General features: G+C 36.8%; 3 protein-coding genes across 5 annotated transcripts; 2 read left to right on the forward strand and 1 right to left on the reverse strand.

The window, feature by feature from the left end:
* Positions 1–4,752: 4,752 nt before the first annotated feature.
* On the forward strand, positions 4,753–8,454 carry LOC103982785 (pyridoxine/pyridoxamine 5'-phosphate oxidase 2). Its single transcript, XM_065178403.1, has 7 exons — positions 4,753–4,949; positions 5,011–5,060; positions 5,133–5,190; positions 5,270–5,302; positions 5,740–5,835; positions 7,645–7,812; positions 8,098–8,454. The coding sequence occupies exons 1-7, from the start codon at positions 4,863–4,865 to the stop codon at positions 8,197–8,199; spliced, it is 594 nt and encodes a 197-aa protein (XP_065034475.1). The 5' UTR covers positions 4,753–4,862; the 3' UTR covers positions 8,200–8,454.
* An 811-nt stretch (positions 8,455–9,265) lies between these two features.
* LOC135667196 (probable trehalase) lies at positions 9,266–16,796 on the reverse strand. Of its 3 annotated transcripts, none has more exons than XM_065178400.1 (12): positions 16,661–16,796; positions 15,976–16,580; positions 14,706–14,825; positions 13,126–13,241; positions 12,913–13,013; positions 12,723–12,832; positions 12,318–12,390; positions 11,560–11,727; positions 11,368–11,455; positions 10,547–10,658; positions 10,196–10,409; positions 9,266–9,664 (listed from the first exon to the last, which is right to left on the reverse strand). In XM_065178400.1, exons 2-12 carry the CDS (start codon positions 16,578–16,580, stop codon positions 9,575–9,577), a joined length of 1,797 nt encoding a protein of 598 aa, XP_065034472.1. In that variant the 5' UTR covers positions 16,661–16,796; the 3' UTR covers positions 9,266–9,574. The 3 variants fall into 3 exon arrangements, with proteins under 3 accessions (XP_065034472.1, XP_065034474.1, XP_065034473.1); XM_065178402.1 differs by having other exon boundaries at positions 16,666–16,769; XM_065178401.1 differs by lacking the exon at positions 16,661–16,796 and having other exon boundaries at positions 15,976–16,635.
* Positions 16,797–17,679: 883 nt separating this feature from the next.
* LOC103982782 (replication factor C subunit 2) lies at positions 17,680–21,665 on the forward strand. Its single transcript, XM_009399806.3, has 7 exons — positions 17,680–17,936; positions 18,051–18,157; positions 18,274–18,375; positions 18,480–18,675; positions 20,882–21,010; positions 21,096–21,290; positions 21,365–21,665. The coding sequence occupies exons 1-7, from the start codon at positions 17,781–17,783 to the stop codon at positions 21,473–21,475; spliced, it is 996 nt and encodes a 331-aa protein (XP_009398081.2). The 5' UTR covers positions 17,680–17,780; the 3' UTR covers positions 21,476–21,665.
* Positions 21,666–23,382: the final 1,717 nt, after the last annotated feature.

Consider the following 23,382-nt stretch of genomic DNA (forward strand, 5'->3'; position numbering starts at 1 on the left):
TCCTTCGAGGAGGAAGGGCCGGTTCAAGTAGCTCTCGGGAAGTGCCGCGTCACGACAAATTGCCAGTTAACGGGAGTTGGGACGTTATAACGGAGGCGGGGGAGAAAAAAGATCGGCGATCTTTTGGCGAGGGCTTTAATTACTTAGTATTTGGGAAGGTAATTTACTCGCTTAATGAATGATAATTAAGGGGTAAAAATATGGATCAGAGGGGCAGTGAATGTGATATCTGACCCATTATGGAGGTTAAGTTGATGGTAGAAAATTAATCCCAGTATAAATTTATACAAATATTCGAATATAATGATAGGAAAATTTTCATCACAATTATTCAAATATTAGCTCATTACCACAGGAAATTTAGAGACTCCTTACAAAAATAGAAAAATAATCTCAGGTTATTTAGTCTAAAATTTTAATTACAACATAAGGAAATGCCTAGAGAAACCTGTCCTGATTTGTATATATATTTCTTTGAATATTTAAATATTTCATATATGCAAACCAAAATTTAAATATGAAAAATATCATGTCTTATTTTCATCAATTATTTGATTCATATTTATTAATATATCTGAAGGGAGTATTATTGTCAGCTTGACTTTCAAAGCTATTTATTAATATGTCAAGAATCAACTGACTATGATGATTAATTACAATGAAATATTGGTATTTTTTTTAATTTTAAGATTAGATATATACATATATATATATGTATATATACATACATATATATATATACATATATATATATATAAGCAAAATTTTCAAAAAAAAAAAAACACTGATTTGAATCTGGTGAAGTAAAGGAGAGCCAATGATTAATCTTGAGTATGTGCCCCTCTTTACTCCAACACAAAGGTGATAAGAGACTGGCACAGCAAAGTCCTTTAAACTGTCTCAAGTGCAAAGTGACAAATATGTCAGTGTATTTTTACTGCATAATTCCACCATGTTGGGACAAGTCTTGTGATTGATCACATCTTCTCCTTCAACTTTTGACACAATTATTTTGTTAGGTCATCAAAATCCAACTGAAAATAAATTATCATAGCTTTTTTTTTCTCTTTTCTTTCTGATTAATTATGTTCTCATTAGTGAACAAGATTTAACTTTCACTATAATAAATTCAGAGATAACAAAAGTGTGGAGATAATATTATACTTAGAATAGACAGTGTTTTGAATACATTATAAATGTTGAGGATTTGAAATTTTATTCAATAAATTTTTTGGGGATCAATCATCCTATCTAATAAAAACTTTGATGGTTGGTATGAAGATTTTGGAATCAAATCTTGTATTCAGTCCAAATATTTTGAATGTTATTAGATTTAAAATGTATTATATGCATGAATTTTGAAGTATAGTCCATGCCTAGGATTATATTGGATGAAGAATGAGAAGCTATATCTAAAAGTTGGAGTCTTTGTCTAACCTAATTACCAAGGTATGTTCCATCAACACCCCTAGAAAGGACATCATCTTAGGATTCAGGACAGCATATTTCAGGAAAAGAAATCTTTTGGAGTTAAATTGCTCTACATTCAGAACAGTTCTTGAGGATGTTTTAGCAACCCTACCAAGATGGAACCCCTACTTGTTTAGTGTCCTTGATGTGAACCCAACAAAACCCTCTCTCTCTCTCTCTCTCTTCCTCATGAGAGCATCAATTCTTGCATTCCTGTTGCAGCAAGTTATCAACAGAAGTGTCTGACTCTTTATACTTTTGAGAAAGAACAGCATAATGGCACCCTACATATGCAGTAAGTTGAGGCAGTACTCCCCCTCCCTCCAAAAAGAGAATAGATTAAGCTGTACTATGTCAATTCTCTCTCTCTCTCTCTCTCTCTCTCTCTCTTATTTTGTGTGTGTCTGAGAACTAATTTTGTTTGGGACAGGAAGCCACCACCCTCTAACTTTAGGGATCACCTGTCACTCTCTCAATGGGCCACAAGGCTAAAGTTCTCTGTGCCTATGGAGAACAAGGTCCACAGTCACATAAAGTGTAGGGAATATCCATCAGAGTGAACATAATGTCCATCTAGAGCAATGCTGCTCACCAGAGGAATTCACTCAGAAACCAAGAAATATATGACCCCCTCTCTTAACTATGATAAGCCCCATACAACATAAGAATGTTGACTAAAACCTTGGCCTACACAAATCCAACAACAACAAGAATAAAAGGAATAGATCTCCTTCCACAGGACTGGAAGGGTTTGAAAGACGAGAAACCCAAGAAGCTGCTGGTCTTTGCTCATATGCCAGCAAAGAGGACCACACAAGTTATTATCTTGTTCTTGCTAATCCAATCATGCTTGCTCACCTATGATTGGGAGCCTGCTGAAGGAACATTTCTAGGGTTTCCTCTTTGCTTGTCTTGAGTGAGCCCTTGTGACCATGGACATGGTGGTCTTGGGACCTGCCCATGACTCTTCTTCATCATCATCTTGTGGGTGGGGTAAAGCTTGGGGGGAGGAGGGGTTGGGGTGGAGTCCACCACTGGTTGCTGCAAGCACAAAAGTTGTGCCCATCATTCTTGGCATCAAGCCCTATGATTCTGTCTCCTCAAGCTTCAGAAGGTGTCTCCCTTGATCATGGCTGTCCACAGCAAGGTCAATGGCCTCAGAAAGTGCTGCTCTCCTTGTGTTTTCACTCAGTTTTCTTTTGCAGAAAGAGAGCAGGTGAAAAGAGGGGCAGGGTCTTACTACCAGTGTATGACTACAGTCTACAGACCATAAAAGATAACTCCATGTGAGTTCACTGGAGAAGACTGAATGCTGCATGGAGTAGTATTGTCTTGGTTTACTTGATGTGTGCTTCTCCACTTGGCTCCTGCTGATTAAAATTTAGTATACTCCATTAATCGGCCATGCAAATCTTGTGTCAAGTTTTGTAGCTACTTTGGTTTTCTTTTTATGGTTCTTTTATTCCTTTCTATTAGACATAATAAAAGTTTCTTTTGTCGTTCCAAATAATTATACTGTAGAATGACAAGGTTTTCCATAATTCTGAATGGAAAATAGACTTTATTGTTGGCAGTTCTCCCATCAAAGTAACCTAGACATGCATGAATGCTCAAAGCAAATTCTGCATGATAGTTAATTAGCTGCAACATGATGGTTGGCATGCAAGCCTACACTTGTATGTTCCCTTTGTAGACCATCTCCCCAAACAGTGCTATGCCTCTTTTGGAGTTATAGATGCTGGAACTTCACCTTTGGATTACCAACAACATACTCTCTCAGTGATAAGTAGGCTCTTTTAGTACGCTAGACAACTAGATCAATACATCACTACCTGTGTTGCTGCTGTTGTTTCTTTGGCATAGGATTCATAATGACTTTTAATTCAAGAAGGGGTAGAACTTACTTTAGGTTGTTGTGGCATCAATTCAATCGACACACTGATACTGCGATGAAATGCCGTCAGTTTCTCTACATTTTGATCTCAGGACTGGGAGAGAAGCTAAGATTAGACTTGAGAATTTGAATGGAATTATGGATGAAAAGATGTGATGGGTTAAGTGGTCACAGATTATTTAGAGTACCGTATCATCAAATCATGTGATGATTAATACTATGTTATGGATCGATCTATAACACTATGCTATGGACTTATTCAATTCTATATATAAGTTTATGATTAAAATATTTTTAAATAAATTTATCTATATTATTAATATATTATATTTAAAAACATTTAACTAACACAAATGAACTCAAAATAAAATTTTAAACAGGTATTCATATTAGAGGTGGAATAAGAATTACCAAATATAAAGATTGTTGTATCTTTAAATAAATTTATAATTAAAAAAATATATTATAGGCTTATTTAGGAACACTATAACTAGGGAATTAGATAAGTTCATCATATGGATCGATCTGTAGGATGTAATTAGATATTGTTCTAATTATCTTATTAGGAGATATTTTAGGGATTATAAGAAATGTGGATGTTATTTGGGAAATATAAAAGGGAATTTTACCTTAAAAAGTTTTTAATATTAGATTTTTACCAAATGACATTCCTTAATTATTTTTTATTTAAGAATTATTTCATTAATTTGATAAAAATATACTCGATCCTCTATAGTCGTCGCCTCCGATTGTCATTGCTTTTGTTGCCTTAACCATCATCATTTTCATCGTTATCTTCATGCTTTTGTTCCCACTACGAGTGACACCTCTCTATCCCCGATACTCCTCTTCCTTGTTGCGATGAGCGCACCAATAATAGAGGTAGTCTTAATGTAGCATCGTCCCATGGGCAATAGTTTTATCCTCTCTCTTAGTAAGACTACCTCCACGATGGCACGGGTGGACACCTCCGCCATCACCACTCTTTGCCGTCGTTGCTTCCACCCCACTATGAAGTGGCATCACTTATTCTTCCCCTTATTCTATTAACTAACGATTTTTTTAAATTGAAAAAAAAATATCCTTACGTAAAAATCAAAGGACATCCATTCATAAAAACTCCAACATTAAAGAGTTTTCTAGATAAATAACCTAATATATATAAAAGTACACTCAGGGCATTCTACCTCAAGTAAAAAAATTGATGATTGACTATTGTATCTTAGTTATGCAATTAAAACAATAAACCCAATAAACACAAGAAAATAACGTATTAATGGCCATACTTAATAGCGAATAATCCAAACCACAAATTACTTGAGCTAATGCAAAATCTAGTGATGTGTTGCCACGTACATCCATCGTACTTTAAATCGTAACCCAGGTCGTGCACGAACAGGAGCGAGAGGACCGAGGAGGGACACATCCATCGCCGTGTTCCGAGGCCGAAGCAAAAAAACTAGGAGAGCAGGAAATAGAGGAGCATAGCTTTTCCGGTATGGCGACGGCAGCGTCATGGAAGCCCCTCCTCCTCAGAGCCTTGGACTCCAACGCCCACCTCAAGCACTCTGCCTTCTTCCAACTCGTACTCCCCCCTTCTCTTGCTTGCTTCTCCTATTTGATTCTGATCGAAAATTATGTCGCAGGCGACGATCGGCTCCAACGGAAGACCTTCCAATCGGACGGTCGTCTTCAGGTAAGATCTGTTCTCTTCTTGCTTCATTTAGATCGCAGGCGTTTGGGTCTGAACCTGTTTTGGGGTAATTAGAGGGTTTCAGGAGGATACCAATGTGATTCAGATAAACACCGATCGTCGCAGCGCCAAGGTGAGGTTTTACTTATCTGGATAGTGAAAGGAATTCCATTTCGCTGAACATTTGTGCTTGTTGTTGTTGATCGGAACAGATCGAGGAGATTAAGCATTGCCATTTTGGAGAGGTAATTGGTTTATGAGGTATATGATAGTATGCGTGTTCGATCTTTTGGTTGAAGCATGCTGAGCATCAGTAGTTGCAACTGAGTTTTTAGGAAGAAAGTGTATAATTTGGCATACGAATCTCAAATCAACATCCATAATGTTTGCTTCTGTAGGTTCTGTAAAGCGAGTACTGCAATTGCTTTTCCTTTCCTTGCATTCGCTGAAATAGAATGACGAGGCAAAAATCTCACTTCTGTAAGGATAAATCTGCATCGAAAGATGACTTACGATTCAGTAAATTATGTAAACACCATGTATCATCAGAGGCTTACACCTCCAATTATATCATCACTGGATGAGATTCATTATTTATTTGAGTGGACTGCAAATTAAGAAGATTTGTACTAGAGGAGTTGGATTATATGTTAGGTTCTAATGCTTTATGATTCTTTTATAGATATGTTGGTACTTCACTGAATCGTGGGAACAGTTTAGAATAAATGGAAAAATTGACATTAACGACGGAGCAAATTCAGATGCTTGCAAGCTGCAGGTTAGGAGACAGCTTTGATCCTTAACATGATGATCATTTGTTTACATTTAAACTAGCATAAAATTACTGATCACATGTTGTAAGCCTTGACTCCATTGCACAGGTCTGTGGTAGTTTTTGTATTACTTTGTTCATTTGATTGTATCTGCATTAACCATCCCTGAACTCTCGTTAGGTTTACTTCAGCAAAGAAGGTTATCTACTTGATTTAAAGTCCTAGTTCCTAAATTTGAGCAGTTATTTTTGCTGAACTGGCTTTTTTGATGACATGGTATTAGATCAACCTCCTACTAGGCTACTACAATCACACAACATATAAACCAGGATTCATTGATGAGTTGGTTCTGATTTGGTGGTAACATCATGTTTGTGTCATCCACATGGATGCCCCTTGCATATGAAATTAGCAGTTTCAAACTTTAGTGGAGCCATGGATGACACATATGTACCATGTAAGATGGCAAATGGTCTGTCACATCAGCATTAACCTATTGATAAACCAGGATTTGTCAATGAGTTGTCACTGGCACTGTGGTGATATGGCATCTATTTGTCATCCTGGGTTGCCATATGGGACATGGAAAGTATGGCTAGAAAGTGCCATGTAAATATCATACGAGATGCCACATTGGATGTATCAATTAATTGTGGTGTACATATAACACTTGTTGAACTTTAGCAAAAATGCAAAATGTCGAGAGGTCTTTTATAGACATGGCCTTATCAGCAGTTGTTGGGTGAGCTGACAGAGATACCCACAGGTGGGCTAAGTGCTATCAATAATTTTACAGATAGGTGAAGTAAAATCAGGTCATACCACAAATGGGAAATCTGTTATTAAATCATTAAACTGATACAAAAGAAAAAAGTTTGTTACTATATCTTAGAACATTTTTTTCATTGTTGATTTTAAGCACTGTGGTATTTTTTTGTCTGTTATTTTAAACTGAATTTAATGTGACACTATACTGAAGTTCTGCGCATGGTTGCTTGAACACCTATTATGGCACTATATAGTGTCATTTTAAGCAACATGTCCCTATTTTTCTGTGCAAAACAGGTCCATGACTGGACACCATCATTATCAGAGCTCTTGTCTAGGGGAGAGTGGTAATTGTGAGCACAAATCCACCTACATGAATTGACACATTCCTTTCTTAAAAACTGAAAAGACTATAATCAATTTTCACATTAAAGAATCTTTTGTTGTCTTCAATAAAGATCTTTAGTTCTAGAATGGAGGGAGATACATAGATCATTGATTTTTTACACTTTTTGAAGGATGAAAACAAGCACTAGACTTGGACAAATAGGGGAATGCTAGTATGACAAGGACATACATTACAATAGGAAATGTACATGGCCTTTGGTTATAACTAATTTAATTGTGCCGTGGTTTGGTAATCTTTTTCTCATCCTCTTACCTTTTTTGTTTTTAATGCTATTCTGAATTGAAGTATTGGAATCATTCTGTATGTTTAGTTTCTTGAACTTTGCCATTAGGTATGTCATTTATCTTATAAGGGAAAGGAGTTAAAATTTTGCCATAGACGTTCATACATTATGTATTCTGCCTATGAGTTATTTCTCACTCTGGAAAAAATTAAGCAATGGTCACAGTAAAGAAATAAGATTACAAAGGTGATCCATCTCTTTCAAGCATGCTGCTAATTTCAAGAATGTCTTGTCTTCTTTAGCATAATGCACAAAGCATTTTGACTTCCTACCCAACCAAAATAATTAATTACTTTATCTCCTCAGTTCAACTGATCTTTAGCTTTGACAATACAAACAACTCTCTTGATGCAGCAGAGGGAAAAAGCTTGGTTTGCTAGTTCTCTCAAGTCACGGCTACAGTACTTAGCACCTGCCCCTCGTCTTCCAGATATTAGCAATGGCTCTGGCGAAGAGAATCAACTTGACCCATCTGAGGGCCCAGTTGAAGCATTTTGCCTTTTGCTCTTTGATCCAGAACAGGTTAGATAGTCATCAAGAACTTTTATTAATTAGTTTCATGGTGCAGAGCTTCTATGTAATTTATTAGATTGTTCATTGGAGTCTCATAAAGTTCAATTTTCCATTTACAAAACAAAATGCCACCACATTCAGCCTTTCTTCTTAACTTGTTTTTCCCCAAGGCTTCTATTTAATATCAACCACGTAATTTTCCAGAAACTTTTCGATAGTTTTGTCTATGTGCTGCTCAGTTCTATCAATGTTTTTATTTAATTTTCTTTTTGTACTATCATCTGTTGAACTCAGGTTGATTACTTAAATTTGAAAAGCAATGAACGATTCATCTTCACATCCAGATCAAGTGAGCAAGGATTCAAATTGTGGATGTCTGAGAAAGTCAACCCATGAAGTCATGTAACATGTATGTGCCTTCTTGACATCAGTTGTCTGATAAATTTTCCTTTCTATCTCAGTTAAATTTCTCCATTCTTTTGGATCATGTTGGGATAATATTACCCATCATTTCTCCTTAGGAATTGTGTGATAGCTTGGTTGCTGAAATTGCTTCTGTTCTATTAGAAATTTTCTATTCCTGTGTTGTCTTATGGTTCTTACTTTTAGAACAAATCCATGAAATGCTAATTCATCTAAAAGTTGCTTCGACCTTCTTGAGCCATTTGACATTGGTGACAAATAGAAGCCCTGGAAAGCATTCCCATACAAGCATGCTTGCATGATTCACAAGCTGTTGAGACATGCTTGCACTTCACATTCTTAATACTTGGTTCTCATGAAAAAATATCTTATTCCATGAAGTAACCTCAAACTGTGAATTGTTTTCCCTCTCAATCTTATGTTAACTTCCCAGAGACAAATCACATTAAAGATTCAAATAAACATTCCCGTGGAAAGCCTGAATTTTATTTAATGTCAGCTGCCCCAATCTTATTAATTGTGGTCTTACGTTATTTCTCCTTATTATCTTGTGAGTCAATATATTTCAATTATGATAAAAGATCCATGTAGCTAATCCTAAATAGTTAGGATTTATGATTTTGTTGCTGTTGTTGTTGTTGTAGTATCTTGCGGATAAATTTGTGATATATATTATGGCATAAGAAGTTGGTGTTTGGGAGGCCATTCATATCAAGCTTTAGAATTATGGTGATGGAAGTTGACATTAACCCACCTAGTGAATGAGAAAAGGAACAACACGAGAAACAACTATGATAATCTATACTTTGAACATCTTCCCTCACTTACAAGCTTATATAGTCATGGTGATAAGATTTTAATTGAGATTTATTATTTATCCTGAAAATGCTTGATAAGGGGTTTGACATAAGTCAAGTTAAAGATACAGTATATTGAGAGGGTTATCACTTATCCTAAAAGTAAATTCAAACTTATGATCAGCTACCATATCACGAAATAATTATGATATGACTATCATTCATCACAATAGCAATCACAATGATAAGGTCGTAAAATCTCAATTATTTAGAAATTATCATTCATCACAACAAGATTGAATTATTAGGAAAGAATCCACTTTATATATACTGACACATCGAATGACAATGTGCTAATTGTCATTATTTTACTTTGGCTCTATAGCCTACATTTTCCACACTCAAAACCAACCAAATACACACCTAAGTTGTTCCATATGAACTATAGTCTCTGCCTGATCTGGAACAGGACAACAGAACTCGAGAACTTGTGAATATGTTCGATATTTAAGCTGAGAATTGTAGTCCAATCATGAGCATCAAACCTCTTCTTATGAATCGCAATCTATTTCTTTGTCGTGAGGCCAACCAAACTCTTCCAGAAAAGCAAGCACTACACCATTGGACCAACCAAATCCAGTCTGCAGTCACAGTGCACACAGAATAAACAAAAAAAGATCATAAAAAGGAAATGTAAAATAGTATAAGAAGAATAGGTAACATAAAAGATTCAGATATCTCTTAGTGGATGCCAGACAATCTACATGTAATCGAATGAAGATATGACTCTTGGAAAGGGAGAATGTAGCCATATGGGTTTGGCTATTTCCCATCTGTAGTCAAAATATTATATATGTCCTTTCCCATTGATAGAAGACTTAATCAAAGATGAAGTTAATGCTGAAGTTATCCACTTTGGTAACATGTGCTTTGCCTCTTTTCCAAGGACTATCTCATCAGCTAATAACATATGCTTAGGAATACTTGTGAAGATGTCTAAAAATTTCACTCATAAATGGTATTCAGAAGGACCAAGAAGGCATCTTTTTGAAGAAACTTGAGTGTTTCTTCTATGACTACATAATCTCAATGCAGAAACCAAAAATGGCACTGAAAATCTTGAGATAGATCAAATCAATTGTCAACAAGAATAACTTGAATGGGTTCATTACCTGAGGTTTGTATTCCCCACCTCCACCAATCTTTCCACAGGCCTCAACGTCATATTTTTCATGCATGGCGCCAGTTTTCTTGTAGGCAGCATAATTTGTTCTGATCCACCTGACAGCAATGTCTTCAGCCAAAGACCTTGCCTCTTCAGAACCAGAATTAGCCAATCCCTCAACAATCATGTGTTGCAATGGGGCCCAACCATTTGGGAAATCCCTGCTCCAACAATCAACAAAAACTTGCATTGTTATTATTATTTATCATAAAATAAGAAAATAGTGATTCATGATTTCAGTTCCTTTGGTAGATCTGTTCATGGCAGTTTGACGTCTAGTTACAAGAAGACAACTTACCATTGTTGCCCAGTATTTGTCAATGAGGTAGCAATTCCAGCAGGCTGAAGTAGCCCTGAATTTTGGAGGCTTTTCAGAACTTTCTCCACCTTTGGTCCATCTTTATAAGCATCTGAAAGTAGAGTTACAATTTTTTGGACAACAATTTAAAGGAAGTTAATAATTTTGAAACACTCATTCTTCACATAAAAAAGTTAAAAAGGTTCATCCTTTTCTGATATGGGCTTCTCCACGAAATCAGATAAAAATATTTACACTGATATACAGCAATATGCAGCGTATACATTAGTGGTTCATTGTAATATAATTTGGAATTTTCTTCTCATATACTACATTTAACTCCATAATCAAGTGTCACAATCATTGACAGAAGTGATTCAGACGATGACAGCTCCATTGTAGTGTGTACTGTTGGTAAATATCTTGCGTGCCCTGGTTAAATACCTCTAAATCATATATTTCGTTGTTCTCTGGTTATAATAATTGGAGAAACGAAGCCTGAAACAACTTTCTTACCTAGGATGGAACACAATAAAAAAGCTCTGTGGTACACTTTCCAACTCTTCAATTTGCTCAATCTGATCTTGGAGTTCCAGACAGAAAATACAGATAAGCGTAAATACCAAACTCACTTGTAGTTATGGATAAGTTGCAGTCGGATGCAACATAAAACATTAGGTGTGCTTTAATCTTCAAGTAAAACAATGGTAGATATATGTGATGAATGGATTTAATGCTTCTGCACTTTAAACCTCAAATAATGTGAATGTTCCTCTGCAACATGATAGTCTTGATTCAATCACAGAGAGATGATGACATACCTGAACTATATGCCCCTATCCATAGAGGTACGAAGTTAGAGGCAAATATATTATGGTTTTGGTGGTGTGCTTCCCATTGGTAGAATTCCTGGAAAAATTCAAACAATTTAATTGAAATATCGTCAACCAACATACATAGCTAACATGTTTCTTCTTTAAGAGGATAAATGAGGATACAAGGGAGCAGTGCACCTCACAGTTGCTCTTCTTTATAAGCCAGTAGTCAAGCCATTGGTCCTTCTGTGAGTTCCAAAAAATGGATGTTATTGCTACTCGCCGTGCTTTAGAAGCTGCCAAGAAGCTTTCTGAGGTCACACTGTCCCCAGTGAGTTTTGCAAAGAAGGCTATGTCAGATTCCATCTGTTACAACAAGCAAAATTGCTGCTTCAGGTGTTGACAGAGAATAGAGTATCAATCTCAAAAGTTCCATATAGTTCAGAAATTACATATACATACTAACAATATAAAGTACAAGGAACTAGAATCATAATTGGCATCAAAACAGAATAACTGGAAATTCTATAAACCTCATTCCTATGGAAACAACACATATTTGTAGGCAGAAGGCTGGACATACTGATCTTCCCTATAGCCTGCATCAGCTAGGACTAAATGCTGTGTGTCAATCCATATAGATTATGTTGAATCTTATTAGCATATCAGCAATAACATATATTCTCCAGATAAAAAAAATATGCCCCTTTTATCTTAGTGCAAGAATGTATTTCCTTACCAATTTGTTCAATGATTGGATAAAAATAATTGAAATATCATTTCAAGAGAGTTTGTACCTTTCTGCTGTTAAAACACTATTACAATCTTCACATATGAGATTCAAGCAGAATACTGACAGATTTTGAAATAGTTAGCTCTTTATACATATGTCACCAGATAAAACCATAAAAGCAAAGCATCTAACATTTAGAAAATGGAAATCTTGCTTCCGATACCTTGTATATGAAAGCATTTAGGTCCACAGGTATGATTGATGTTGTTTCTAATGTTGTCAAGTCAGATGAATTGCTGCAGCAAACAAGAAATGCCAGATGAGGTTACACAGAACTAGCTGCTGAAGCATCACTTTTATAGCTTGAGTTACTAAAAATATTTGGATAAACTGCAAGGTGTAGATGACTTGCATCCAGCTTAACAGCATAAAATATAAGGAAGGCTTGGAGATTGATGAGTAAACAAGTAAAAAATAAACACCAAATTCAAAGTACTGCAAAGATTAAATGAACTATATGCTACAAAGAAGATGTATTAATTTAGTAAAGTTGACTCTAGGATCAAATAAGACCTAAGCAGAATTGCAAGTTCAAGATGCTATACAAGTACAACAGGAAATACATAACCTCATCCATCGTGAGCTGAAGTCCCATCCCGATTCAGCAGTTGAAGCAAGTTGGTGGTACAAGTTCTTCTTCTGAGCAGCAGTTGAAAGCTTGGAAGCAGATTCTTCATCCTACGAGAAGGTAGCAACTTTCGTATCTGATGCATTATCATTATCAAATTAGAAAAATAATACATGGAATTGAAACATACAGTAGTAGCAGATTCTGGCCGGGGGTTGTTCCACATAGCATTGTAGCGACTGAGGGAGTGTTTCTTTCCACGTGCAACTTGAATGGTCACCTTATGGATCTCTGTATCAATTTTTTCAAGAACATTGGATATATCCTAATCAAAATAATTTAGAAACATAGCAATAAACATAGTAAGGGAGGTAAGTTTTGGATTGCAAGAAATGAGACAAACCTGAATTCCAGAACTTATGTTCTTTGAGCAATAAAGGAAGGGATTGTTTTACTAATTTCAAATCGTGAGTTTTCTTGTATATTTCCAGTATCATTGAACTCAATAGTGGAGGCTGACTGCATAAAGTTCCACATGTTCAAACTTCAAAATGGAAGACAGAAACATTCAAGAGCAATTACTAGAATATAGTAGACGGTACATGTCAATGCTCATCAAATTTTATTATATATGGAATCAGTGAAAGCATAATTCTTGGTTGAATGAGAAATCATCAAAATCAATTTGAATCTAACAATTCCATGTGGTCTCTTTTCAGACCATCAAGTTTCTGCCTACCAGAAAACAGAACATCTTAATATAATACCACTGAAACTAATGTAGATCACATCAAGCCACATAACTTAGCAGATAAAATGCCATTAGTCTCTCTATGCTGTCTTCAGAAAATATAGAGTATAAACTTCCGTTAAATCTTGCCAAAAGCCAATTCTTAGCAAGCTCACAAATGTGCTTCTACTATAGGTATAAGTGGGAATAGAAATTTTCCTTTTGTTATTTGGACTACAAGTTGTTTTGTTGATATGAAAACAAACTAAACTGTTTTATTCACTATGTAAATGGAATTCCTAACCAAATTTGTCTCTTAATATCTTTTTCCTTCATAAGAAATCTTATGTATCTTAACATAATGTAATATCATAAAGTAGTTTAATATCTTATTTAAAAATGGAATAAGTAATTTCTTGTTTATTACATTCAGTTCATCACAAACCTGCACTGACACAGGCTCGTGCATTAGGCTGCCTCTTTCATTAAAATAAGTTAAACTGATTCACCTTTCCACATACATGGTCTCAGAAATCCTTTACATCTTTGAATAGAAACCATAATGTGCTAAGCAAGGTTCGTCGTATCGTACCGTATCGGAGTTTCGACCCGGGCTCGATACGGTACGGTACCGGTATACCGGGCGGTACACCAGGGCATACCGAACGGTACACCCGGGTGTACCGATACTATAGTAGTGCTACAGTGTATACTGTAGCACTGTAGCGGTACAGGGCGGTCCACGGACCGGTACGTACCGCCTGGTACGCTTCGGTACGATAGACACTGGTACTAAGTAAACGAACATAGTATTATAATTTATTCGGCAACAAATTGCTAAAGGAGGGTATAGAACTGATACTAAATGAATATTTTGGGTCCAAATGATACCCTTTCTTAGTGCAAACCACATAGTCTCAATAGATCAGTATTGAACATTTAATTTGAAAGTAAAAACATATATTGCTTCAAAAAAAAAAAGAAGAGAAGAGAAAACATGATAAGGAATATCAGCTGCCGGAAAGTGGAAATACTACATATGGCCACCCCATGTGAAATCTAGCAATAATTTTCCTTAGTGTAGAAGCAGTTAAGACATTTTGAACCTCATCCAGGCTCCCTTAACTAATCTTAATAAGTGATCCCAACATAACAGAAGATACAGATTTCAGAAATAAATGCAGAATGCACTTGATGTTTCAGAACAAATTGATGCACATTACCACTGAAGGAAATGAGCTAAAGATCCTCACCTTCGATTAGTATAGTATGCTCTTGCACCATTCAAGACGAAGCCATACTTTTCAATAAGTGAAAGAAGATTGCGCACTATTTCCTTTGCAGTTTCATACATTTTGCTGGCTAGTAAGCCCCTGCATAATAAGACATACATAAATGAACAACATTGCTAATTTTTACAGTTATTAAAACCATATTGTATCGGACGATTTGATGGGAAAATCCATTATCCGACTCTAAATAGACACACCCAATTCAATTAAAATATGAAATGTTTCAAAAAACTAAGTAGATGGGCTAACCCTATCAGTACTTTATTAAAACTTAAGCATAATTGGTCCATTTCTAGCATATGCAAAAGATAATAATATCCTTGCAATTCTAAATAAAGTTGAATCATAATAAGGGGTATATAAATAATATCAACATCAAATAAAACAACTATCTTCTCCTCAATCCCCTTTCTTTCGTTGTCATGCTTACTTTGAATATCAAGATGCGAAGAGGAGAAACAAGAGAAGGAAAAGAAGAGGTAAGGAGATGGAGGACAGAAAGAACAAAAACAGAAGAAAAAGTGAAAAGAATGGAGGAGAGGAATGAAAAAAAAAAACTAAAGAGAAACAAAAGAAAAAAAAAGGGGTGAGAAGACCAAAAGTAGGTATAGGAGATAACATTTGCAAAAAGGGTGAGCAGTCACTTGCATCAGGTGAAAAAAGATATCTTGCTTGGAAAGTAAGCCAAAACAGCTCATCATACTATATAGATTGCATTTCAATAACATTCCTCTCTCTCTCTCTCTCTCTCTCTCTCTCTCTCTCTCTCTCTCTCTCTCTCTCTCTATATATATATATATATATATATATATATATACATATATATATACAGACACACACACATATGCTCTGCTTTGCAAGATGAAACCTTTAGGGAACAATTTTGTGTATCCTAATATCCTGATTTTTAGTGAAATTGTCCCAGTGTGGAAATCAAAGATACCTCCTTTGCTGCTTAGTGTCATCCACACTGTAAGATCCAAGTTTGATTTGAAGGTGTTCATGAATGAAAGATTAATGAACACAAGGATGTCTTTAAAGTAATAAAGATTCATGTGAATTGTCTACCATGGTATTCTTTCCTAGAACTAAATTTAACGCTCTCGTATACCAAAACTACCTTCCATCAGGTCACAAAATCCTCCGATGAGCAATTTGATGAAACCAACATAAGATGCTTGTGAAAGGAACAGAAGGAAAGAGTGGGTGATCAAGATCGTCATCAACTGACCTGATACTCCAATAGGAATCCCAGTAATAAACCTCCCTGAATCTTGATCCCGGCACAATGACCGATCCGGGAAGCGAAAGCAGCGTATGCAACTCCGGCCGCTCCTTCACGTCGTCGGCCTCTCTCCGACTCAAATTCTTCCACAACGCGTGCACCTCCAGCGCCCAAGCTCTGACCTTCGGGTGCTTCACCTTGGGCAGGAACCCCTCCGGCTCCGCCACGAAGTCGGCGGGCGCCGCTTGCACCAAATCCGACCCGGCCGCGCCAAAATACTCGTCGACGAATCTCTCCAACTCGGGGGCCGGCACAACGCCGGCGACGTTAGGGAGCGCGGCGAAGGCCGCCTCGACCTCGGAGAGGTTCCGTTTGAGGGGAAGGTCGACGTAGAGCTTGGGGTCGAAGCCGTCGGAGCCGAGGGTCGCGAGGGCGGCCGATTGGAGCCGCTGGAGGAAGGCGACGAGCGGGGTTGTGGCGACGACAGCAGCGGAGGCGGCGGCGGGCAGCATCGCGGCGATGACGAGGAGTAGAAGCACATGAGGAGCAGACGGCGGTTTGTAGGAGGACGTTTTGGGATTAGGGATCGAGGAAACCACGCACTGCGGCATCTGCGTAGGAAAGGATGGAGTATTATTCTAATCGTTCGGATTCGTTCCCCGCTTTCCTTGCGTTACACATTTATACTCGCCTTACGTTCGCCGTTGACCGCTTGTTGGGACCGGCGGGAGATCAGTCTTCGCTTCGGCAACAGCAGTTGCAGCCGCCGCCTCGGAGCGAGTGCTGCGTTTTTCGTGTTCCCTTACGTGAGAACACATCGTCACGGCCACCTCGTCACTACTAATTCAGCGGGTTGGAATTATTAGTGTGATAATTAACATCATTTTCCCGTTCCATAAGTTATTATAATTAAATAAAAAATTATGTTTAGCAACATAATTATAATTAAACCATTTTCCAAAAATTATATTTACGAACTTCTAATAAACTATAGTTTAGCTATAATTACTTTAGTTATTCGTCCAATCGTTATGACCAATGCTTTGTTTGAGTACTCGTAGAAGCATTAAAGAGTGCTGTGTACAAGAAACAGGAAAGACAAAGGCAGATGACTTCTAATGGTTGTCGCTGTCTGTGTGTGTTGTAGCGTTCCACAATTGATGCTGGAGAATCCTTCGGGGCAACTCCAAAGACTTTGACTGAAGAAAGCTCTCCTTACCTTCAAATCGATTGCGTCAACAAAGAAAAAAGTAGTTTCACATGAGACACGTAAACCCAACTTAATCCCATGTTATTCAATCAAGTCTATTATTTAACTTCCTTCTACCGACCTATCATGTTAGAAAATTGATCACATAAATGTCAAATAGATACAATTCCTGCTAATTGAATTATGTATGTCTTTGTTTGACAAATTAATATGAACACATTGTAGAACATTTCTTATTCATACCTATCTTAGATTGACAAGTAAAGAAGATGGACATCAATTATTGCGCATTGGGAACTAATTTCAATATTGTAATGCTTATTTTCTCTCATATTTGAGAATTAATAGATAATATTTTCCTTTTTTTACATGATGACACGTGTAATTAAATCCAAATATAAATATTAATTAAGATTAAAGACGCACACAGACACACAATCACAGATGTGACAAAGCCCGGCCCAGATGATGTCGGCCTCGAGTCTGAGGGAAGGGATTGGGCTTCCTCTTGGTGCTTGCCCTGTCCACCAAGATCAGGGTTTTTGGCTCCCGCCCACGCTTCCTCTCGTCCCTCCGCTTACCGGCGAGGCGTCCAAAGTCCATGGCCTCCTCCTCCTCCTCCTCAAACCCGTACGATGTGCCCTGGGTCGAGAAGTATCGCCCATCCAAAGTTTCTGACATCGTCGGCAACAGCGACGCCATCTCCCGCCTCGAGGTCATCGCCCGTGATGGTAACATGCCCAACCTCATCCTCTCGGTAAGCTCCATCTTGCTCCTCCTTTCTCCTCTCCGATGCCTCACCGAGAGCGTAAAAACTCTCAAACCAAGCAATGATCTTTGCGTCGATTGACCTCATCATCTCCGGTTCTAGGGCCCTCCCGGCACCGGGAAGACTACGAGCATCCTTGCCCTCGCGCACGAGCTGCTGGGGCCTAATTATCGTGAGGGCGTCCTCGAGCTGAATGCATCTGACGAGAGGTATCCTTAAAACCTTTCGAGATTTTGTGCGTTTGTGTATGTTTGCTCGATCTGTATTTTCAGGTCCTTTAGTAGCATATATTGCTTATGCGGAAGAGTCTGATGGAATCTTGCAGGGGTATCGATGTAGTGAGGAACAAGATCAAGATGTTCGCCCAGAAGAAAGTGACGCTGCCACCAGGCCGGCACAAGATTATAATTTTGGATGAGGCAGATAGGCAAGTTGATGATTTTGGTTTATCTTTTAGTGCAAAATTTCATCTTTTCCTGCTTGTGAATGTTATTTTGGTGATTCTGATCTGACATTGGGAAATACGTATAGTATGACATCTGGGGCGCAACAAGCACTGAGAAGGACGATGGAGATATATTCGAACACCACGAGGTTTGCTCTGGCATGCAACACTTCGTCTAAAATAATTGAGCCCATCCAGAGCAGATGTGCTCTTGTTCGCTTCTCAAGGTTATCAGATCAAGAGATTCTTGGCCGCCTTATGGTTGTGGTGGAGGCAGAGAGGGTAGGTAATCTCACTTATTTCATCTTCAGTGCAGAAATGCCTTGGTAGTGTAAATCTTCTGCTGACAATGCCACATTATTCTTGTATGATCTTTGAGAATCTTGTTTAACCCTTCTTATAGGGTTGTTTGAAATAAATTATTTATTTGAGATTTTCTTTAATAGACGCGAGTTTCACCTTGTCGCCTATATAAATTTTATAGCATCTGGTCTGGAGTTTCTGGCAGTTTGTCTGATTTCTGTAGAGATATCTGTTACAATTAATCTTAAGTTTCCATTTTCTTAATTTTTTGCAGATGCAAAGTTCATTGTATCATGTAAATGTTTGTGTTATAGATTTATCATTGACCTCAATGATTTGCTTGATTTTCCACTATCCAGGAGATTTTACATTGTCCACCCTGTATCCAATATTTAGTTCTCATTATGTTATTATCTTGCCATTGAGACAATAAGAACTTTATATCTCACTTACCTTAAACTAGCAGACAAATGTGCGGCACACTCCAACATGATCTAGCTACTTTGTTGTTGTGAATAGTATAATACACTTCTTTGTCAGAATCCTTTACTTCAATTTACTTGCAAGCTGCTATTACCTTTTGGACTACATAAAACACATCTCTGATACGCATACAGTCAGTTCTTGTATCTAAGATTAGATATGTGATTTTGTCTTGAGTTTGGGCAACTCATATTTATTCTTTGCTCTTAACTAAAGTTGTAGAGAATAGTTTAAACTACACATAATATGATTTACCCTTTCTTCATGTTATGGGAATATGTGTGATTTTGCTCATTGCCTGGTTCATGCTAAGAATGATTATGAACTTCTGATAGAGTAGGTTCACTGATTGAAGCTGTATAAAAATTTTTGCTGAGCACTTGCATATTTAGTGAAGAAGCATATGCTTTTGAACACAAATTTGTGATGCAGTGTGTGCTGATTGAACTCGTGAAGGTAACCTCACTGTACATAAATTTGTTAGTTGGTTTCAAAAGTTTGAGAAATCTGGTCCATTTTTCATTTCTGTGGTGGATTGCAGTACTATATTCTTATGAATAAGCTTTCAAATGGCTATCCAGTACTTTTCTTTTCTGAATATTCGAAACAAACCTTTTATAATCCCCAATTTTTTGCTTTTACTTTTTATGTACTTGATACTGTCCTATCCTTGATCCCATAGAGCTACTCAAAGCAGTCTGTTTTACCATGCCTCTATGTATGTCAGAAATCTGAACTAAGCCTGATTGCCATATGTAGGATTTAGAAAAAAATAGATGAACCCAATTCATAAGAATCCCACCAATGAACCCAATGCATTAGGCTCCCACTAATGTTGGATTTAATGTACACAGTTTTTCCTGTTATTTAGGGAGATTGTTTTCGAGACTCCAATCCTAATCTCTCACAAACAAGTAACCTTACCGTTGTATGAAGACTCTCCCTCTGATTGGACCTTTCTTTATTTTACTCTTCACATCCTCCAAATTTCTGAGCCCAGGGAGGTGGCTTGATGTCATTGCCATAATTAATGTTTCATTTTTTTCTCTGAATGTTGCATTATAGAAGCTTATCTCTTCTCTTTCTCCTGTGTAGGATTATACTATATCAAGCAAATGACTACTATTTGAGATCACGAAGTGGTACATGCTTTTTTCCAATATATCACATTGGTTGCATCCTATTCTTTTTAGAAACTGCAAGGTAACAGAGAAGAAATGCAAAGAAGGGAATCTTTTTTTGGAAGAACTATTTTGTGCTTAAGATTCTTTATTAGAAACTTTGGATAATTTACCAAAGGAATAACCTAATAAGTAATAAGTCAAAACTTCTAACTATCAAGCTTATCAACTTCTCCAGAAAGCTTAAACCCAAGCCAAATTGTTCTATTCATTTCTTATTCCACAACGTTCTTATTTGCTAACATTAAACTATTGGGTGTGACAAGGATGCATGCTCATCAGGAACTAACATATGGCTATCGTGCAATAGTGAAAGTTATCTATGCGGCTTCACTTGCTTTGTTCTAATATGTAAAGTTTGCTTTTTTATTTAACCCTTGTATATTTGTTGAGGTTACCCAGGTTCAACAGTTCCATCGTAATTTGTGATAAATAATTTGTTGTTAGGGGCATGATGGTGTTTTTGATAGAATCCTAATGGATTGTGTACAATTAATTGAATTGCTGTCAAATTTCAATAGGTTCCTTATGTACCAGAAGGCCTTGAGGCCATTATATTTACTGCTGATGGCGATATGAGGCAAGCTTTAAACAATTTGCAAGCTACTTTTAGTGGGTTCCGGTTTGTCAATCAGGAGAATGTGTTCAAGGTTTGATCAAGGATCTTCAAATATTCGTCATTTTCAAAATCCATCGATTGTTCTATGACAATTTATTTGACAATTTTATTGACAGGTTTGCGATCAGCCCCACCCTCTGCATGTAAAGAATATGGTTCGCAATGTGCTTGAAGGAAATTTTGATGATGCCTGTGCTGGCTTGAAACAGCTTTACGATCTGGGTTACTCCCCCACCGACATAATCACCACTCTCTTCCGAGTTATCAAGAACTATGATATGGCTGAATTTTTGAAGCTGGAATTCCTGAAGGTAAAGAATATTCTTTTCTTTTGGTTTGCCCTAACTTTGCACTTGACCATTCTTTGACTTCCTGCTGAGTTCAGGAAACAGGATTTGCTCATATGAGAATCTGTGATGGTGTGGGTTCCTTCCTTCAGCTCTCAGGCCTTTTGGCGAAGCTTGCAACGGCCAGGGAAACTGCAAAAGCTCCATAAACACTTGTTTTTCTTGCCATCCTGTTTCTACTCTCAACTCCTGAAAACTTTATTCTCTATGAAAAATCTAGTCATGAAGAGCTAGACACTTGTAGGTGGCTGACTGAACCTTGTTACTCTGTTGTGTTTAGCAAAGGGCTTTGGTCTCAGTGCCAGATTCTAGTAAGAACAATGGCCACATTTATGTTCATTTCCATCTACTTGTCAAGTTCCGATAGCCATTCTACTTGTCAACAACAAGAGGCAGGAATGCTTATGCACATTTCTCTCTCTATCCAGTTCACTGCTCACTGCCTGTTTACTCACCCCATAATACAGCCAAGAAATGTGTACAACCTTGTTGAGATGCAGTGCACCAAAACAAGGGTTAGGTTTTGACTTTTAATGCATCTCATTTAAAAGGATAATACTGTTAGGATTAAGTAATGTACTGATATGCACATGAAAAACATCCCACTGTACAGTCATAGAATGAGTAAATCCTTTTGGAGATGCAGCACACAAAAGGAAGGGAGAGAGAGAGAGATTTGTTGTTGCTGTTTGTCATCGGAAGGAGAAGCTCGATAGCCGTGTCTGGTTTTGCGGGATAGCATCTCATTCACTTATTTTCTTGCATCTCGCATTCAAATTTTGTAAGATATCCCATCAAATCCACTTGATAATCCAACGATATAATCTTGTAAGACATCCCATCAAATCCACTTGAGAATCCAACACCAACCTTGCGATGGACATGAATCTCGTGAGACAACGTTAATAATAGATGGGATCAACCAAACTCCGAAAACATTATTCGACTTTTTTCTATCATTGGTGATTAATATCGTAATATTATCTCAAATTTAACGAGCTAATTACGCGGGTTCTGTCATCCCTGTTTGTGATCACTAGCTATTATTACATCTAACCTGTTATTTGGTAGGTAAAATTGACATCATCAATCACATCATGATTTCGAAACATGTTTGACATTGATGCATGGATGTAACTCCTTTCCCTGTCCTTCTCATTTCTCTATTCTTCTTCATGCCTGCCACGAACAATTCACAAAAGCTTCACCAAGTTCTTGACAAGAAAATTGTTAGGTGGTCATAGTCAACTTACATCATCCAAGACTTCAATCGGTAGGTTCACGAAACCTCTAATGACAGATTTCGCATGGTTTCATCATGGCTTAAAAAAGGGTTCAAGCTTTTGGATTGTAATAGCATTGCATCGACTCCTTAATCCTCACTGATTTCTAAATCATCTTGGATTTTCTTTTTCTTTTTTTTAATGTGATTGCTGTAAAATGATATTTTAAGAGATACAATCGCATGGTTTCTGTAAATACAACTGATGATGTTAGGATAAATAAGGTTATTTGTTTAATTTTTTAGAACTATAGAAATCTCAATATAATTATTTTAAATACATGACCGTAATACTAATAGGGTTTAAATATAAGAGGTAATATATAATTATCTTATTTTTCTTTGTTCATGAGTGATGAATGAAAAAATAAATATATAAAAAGATTATAAACGAGCATAATTATTAATATTAATTTATGGTAAGCGACTATCAGATTAATATTTTAAATATTATTTTTTAAAATTTTATTTTAACCTTTGCAAGTAATCAATTACTCAACTAAATAATATACCAATCATATAACTACTAATAAAATATTTTATCTTGGATACTTAGTAGCTTAAGTGTGCCATGTAATTCTATTTTATTTTTTTGGGCTAATTCGTAGGGTGTGCTTTAAATAAATATACTAATAATTTTTTTTGGTCTAATGATTCTTAGGTGGATCAATTTATCGAAGCAAATTTCTAAGAAGGTGATTCACATTGTGATCATAAGTTGAATTTAGACATTTAAATACTTCTGTCATATTTAGATTTAAATCCGGATGAATA

The sequence above is a fragment of the Musa acuminata genome, chromosome BXJ1-4, assembly GCF_036884655.1.
Source record: "Musa acuminata AAA Group cultivar baxijiao chromosome BXJ1-4, Cavendish_Baxijiao_AAA, whole genome shotgun sequence".
Taxonomy (NCBI): domain Eukaryota; kingdom Viridiplantae; phylum Streptophyta; class Magnoliopsida; order Zingiberales; family Musaceae; genus Musa; species Musa acuminata.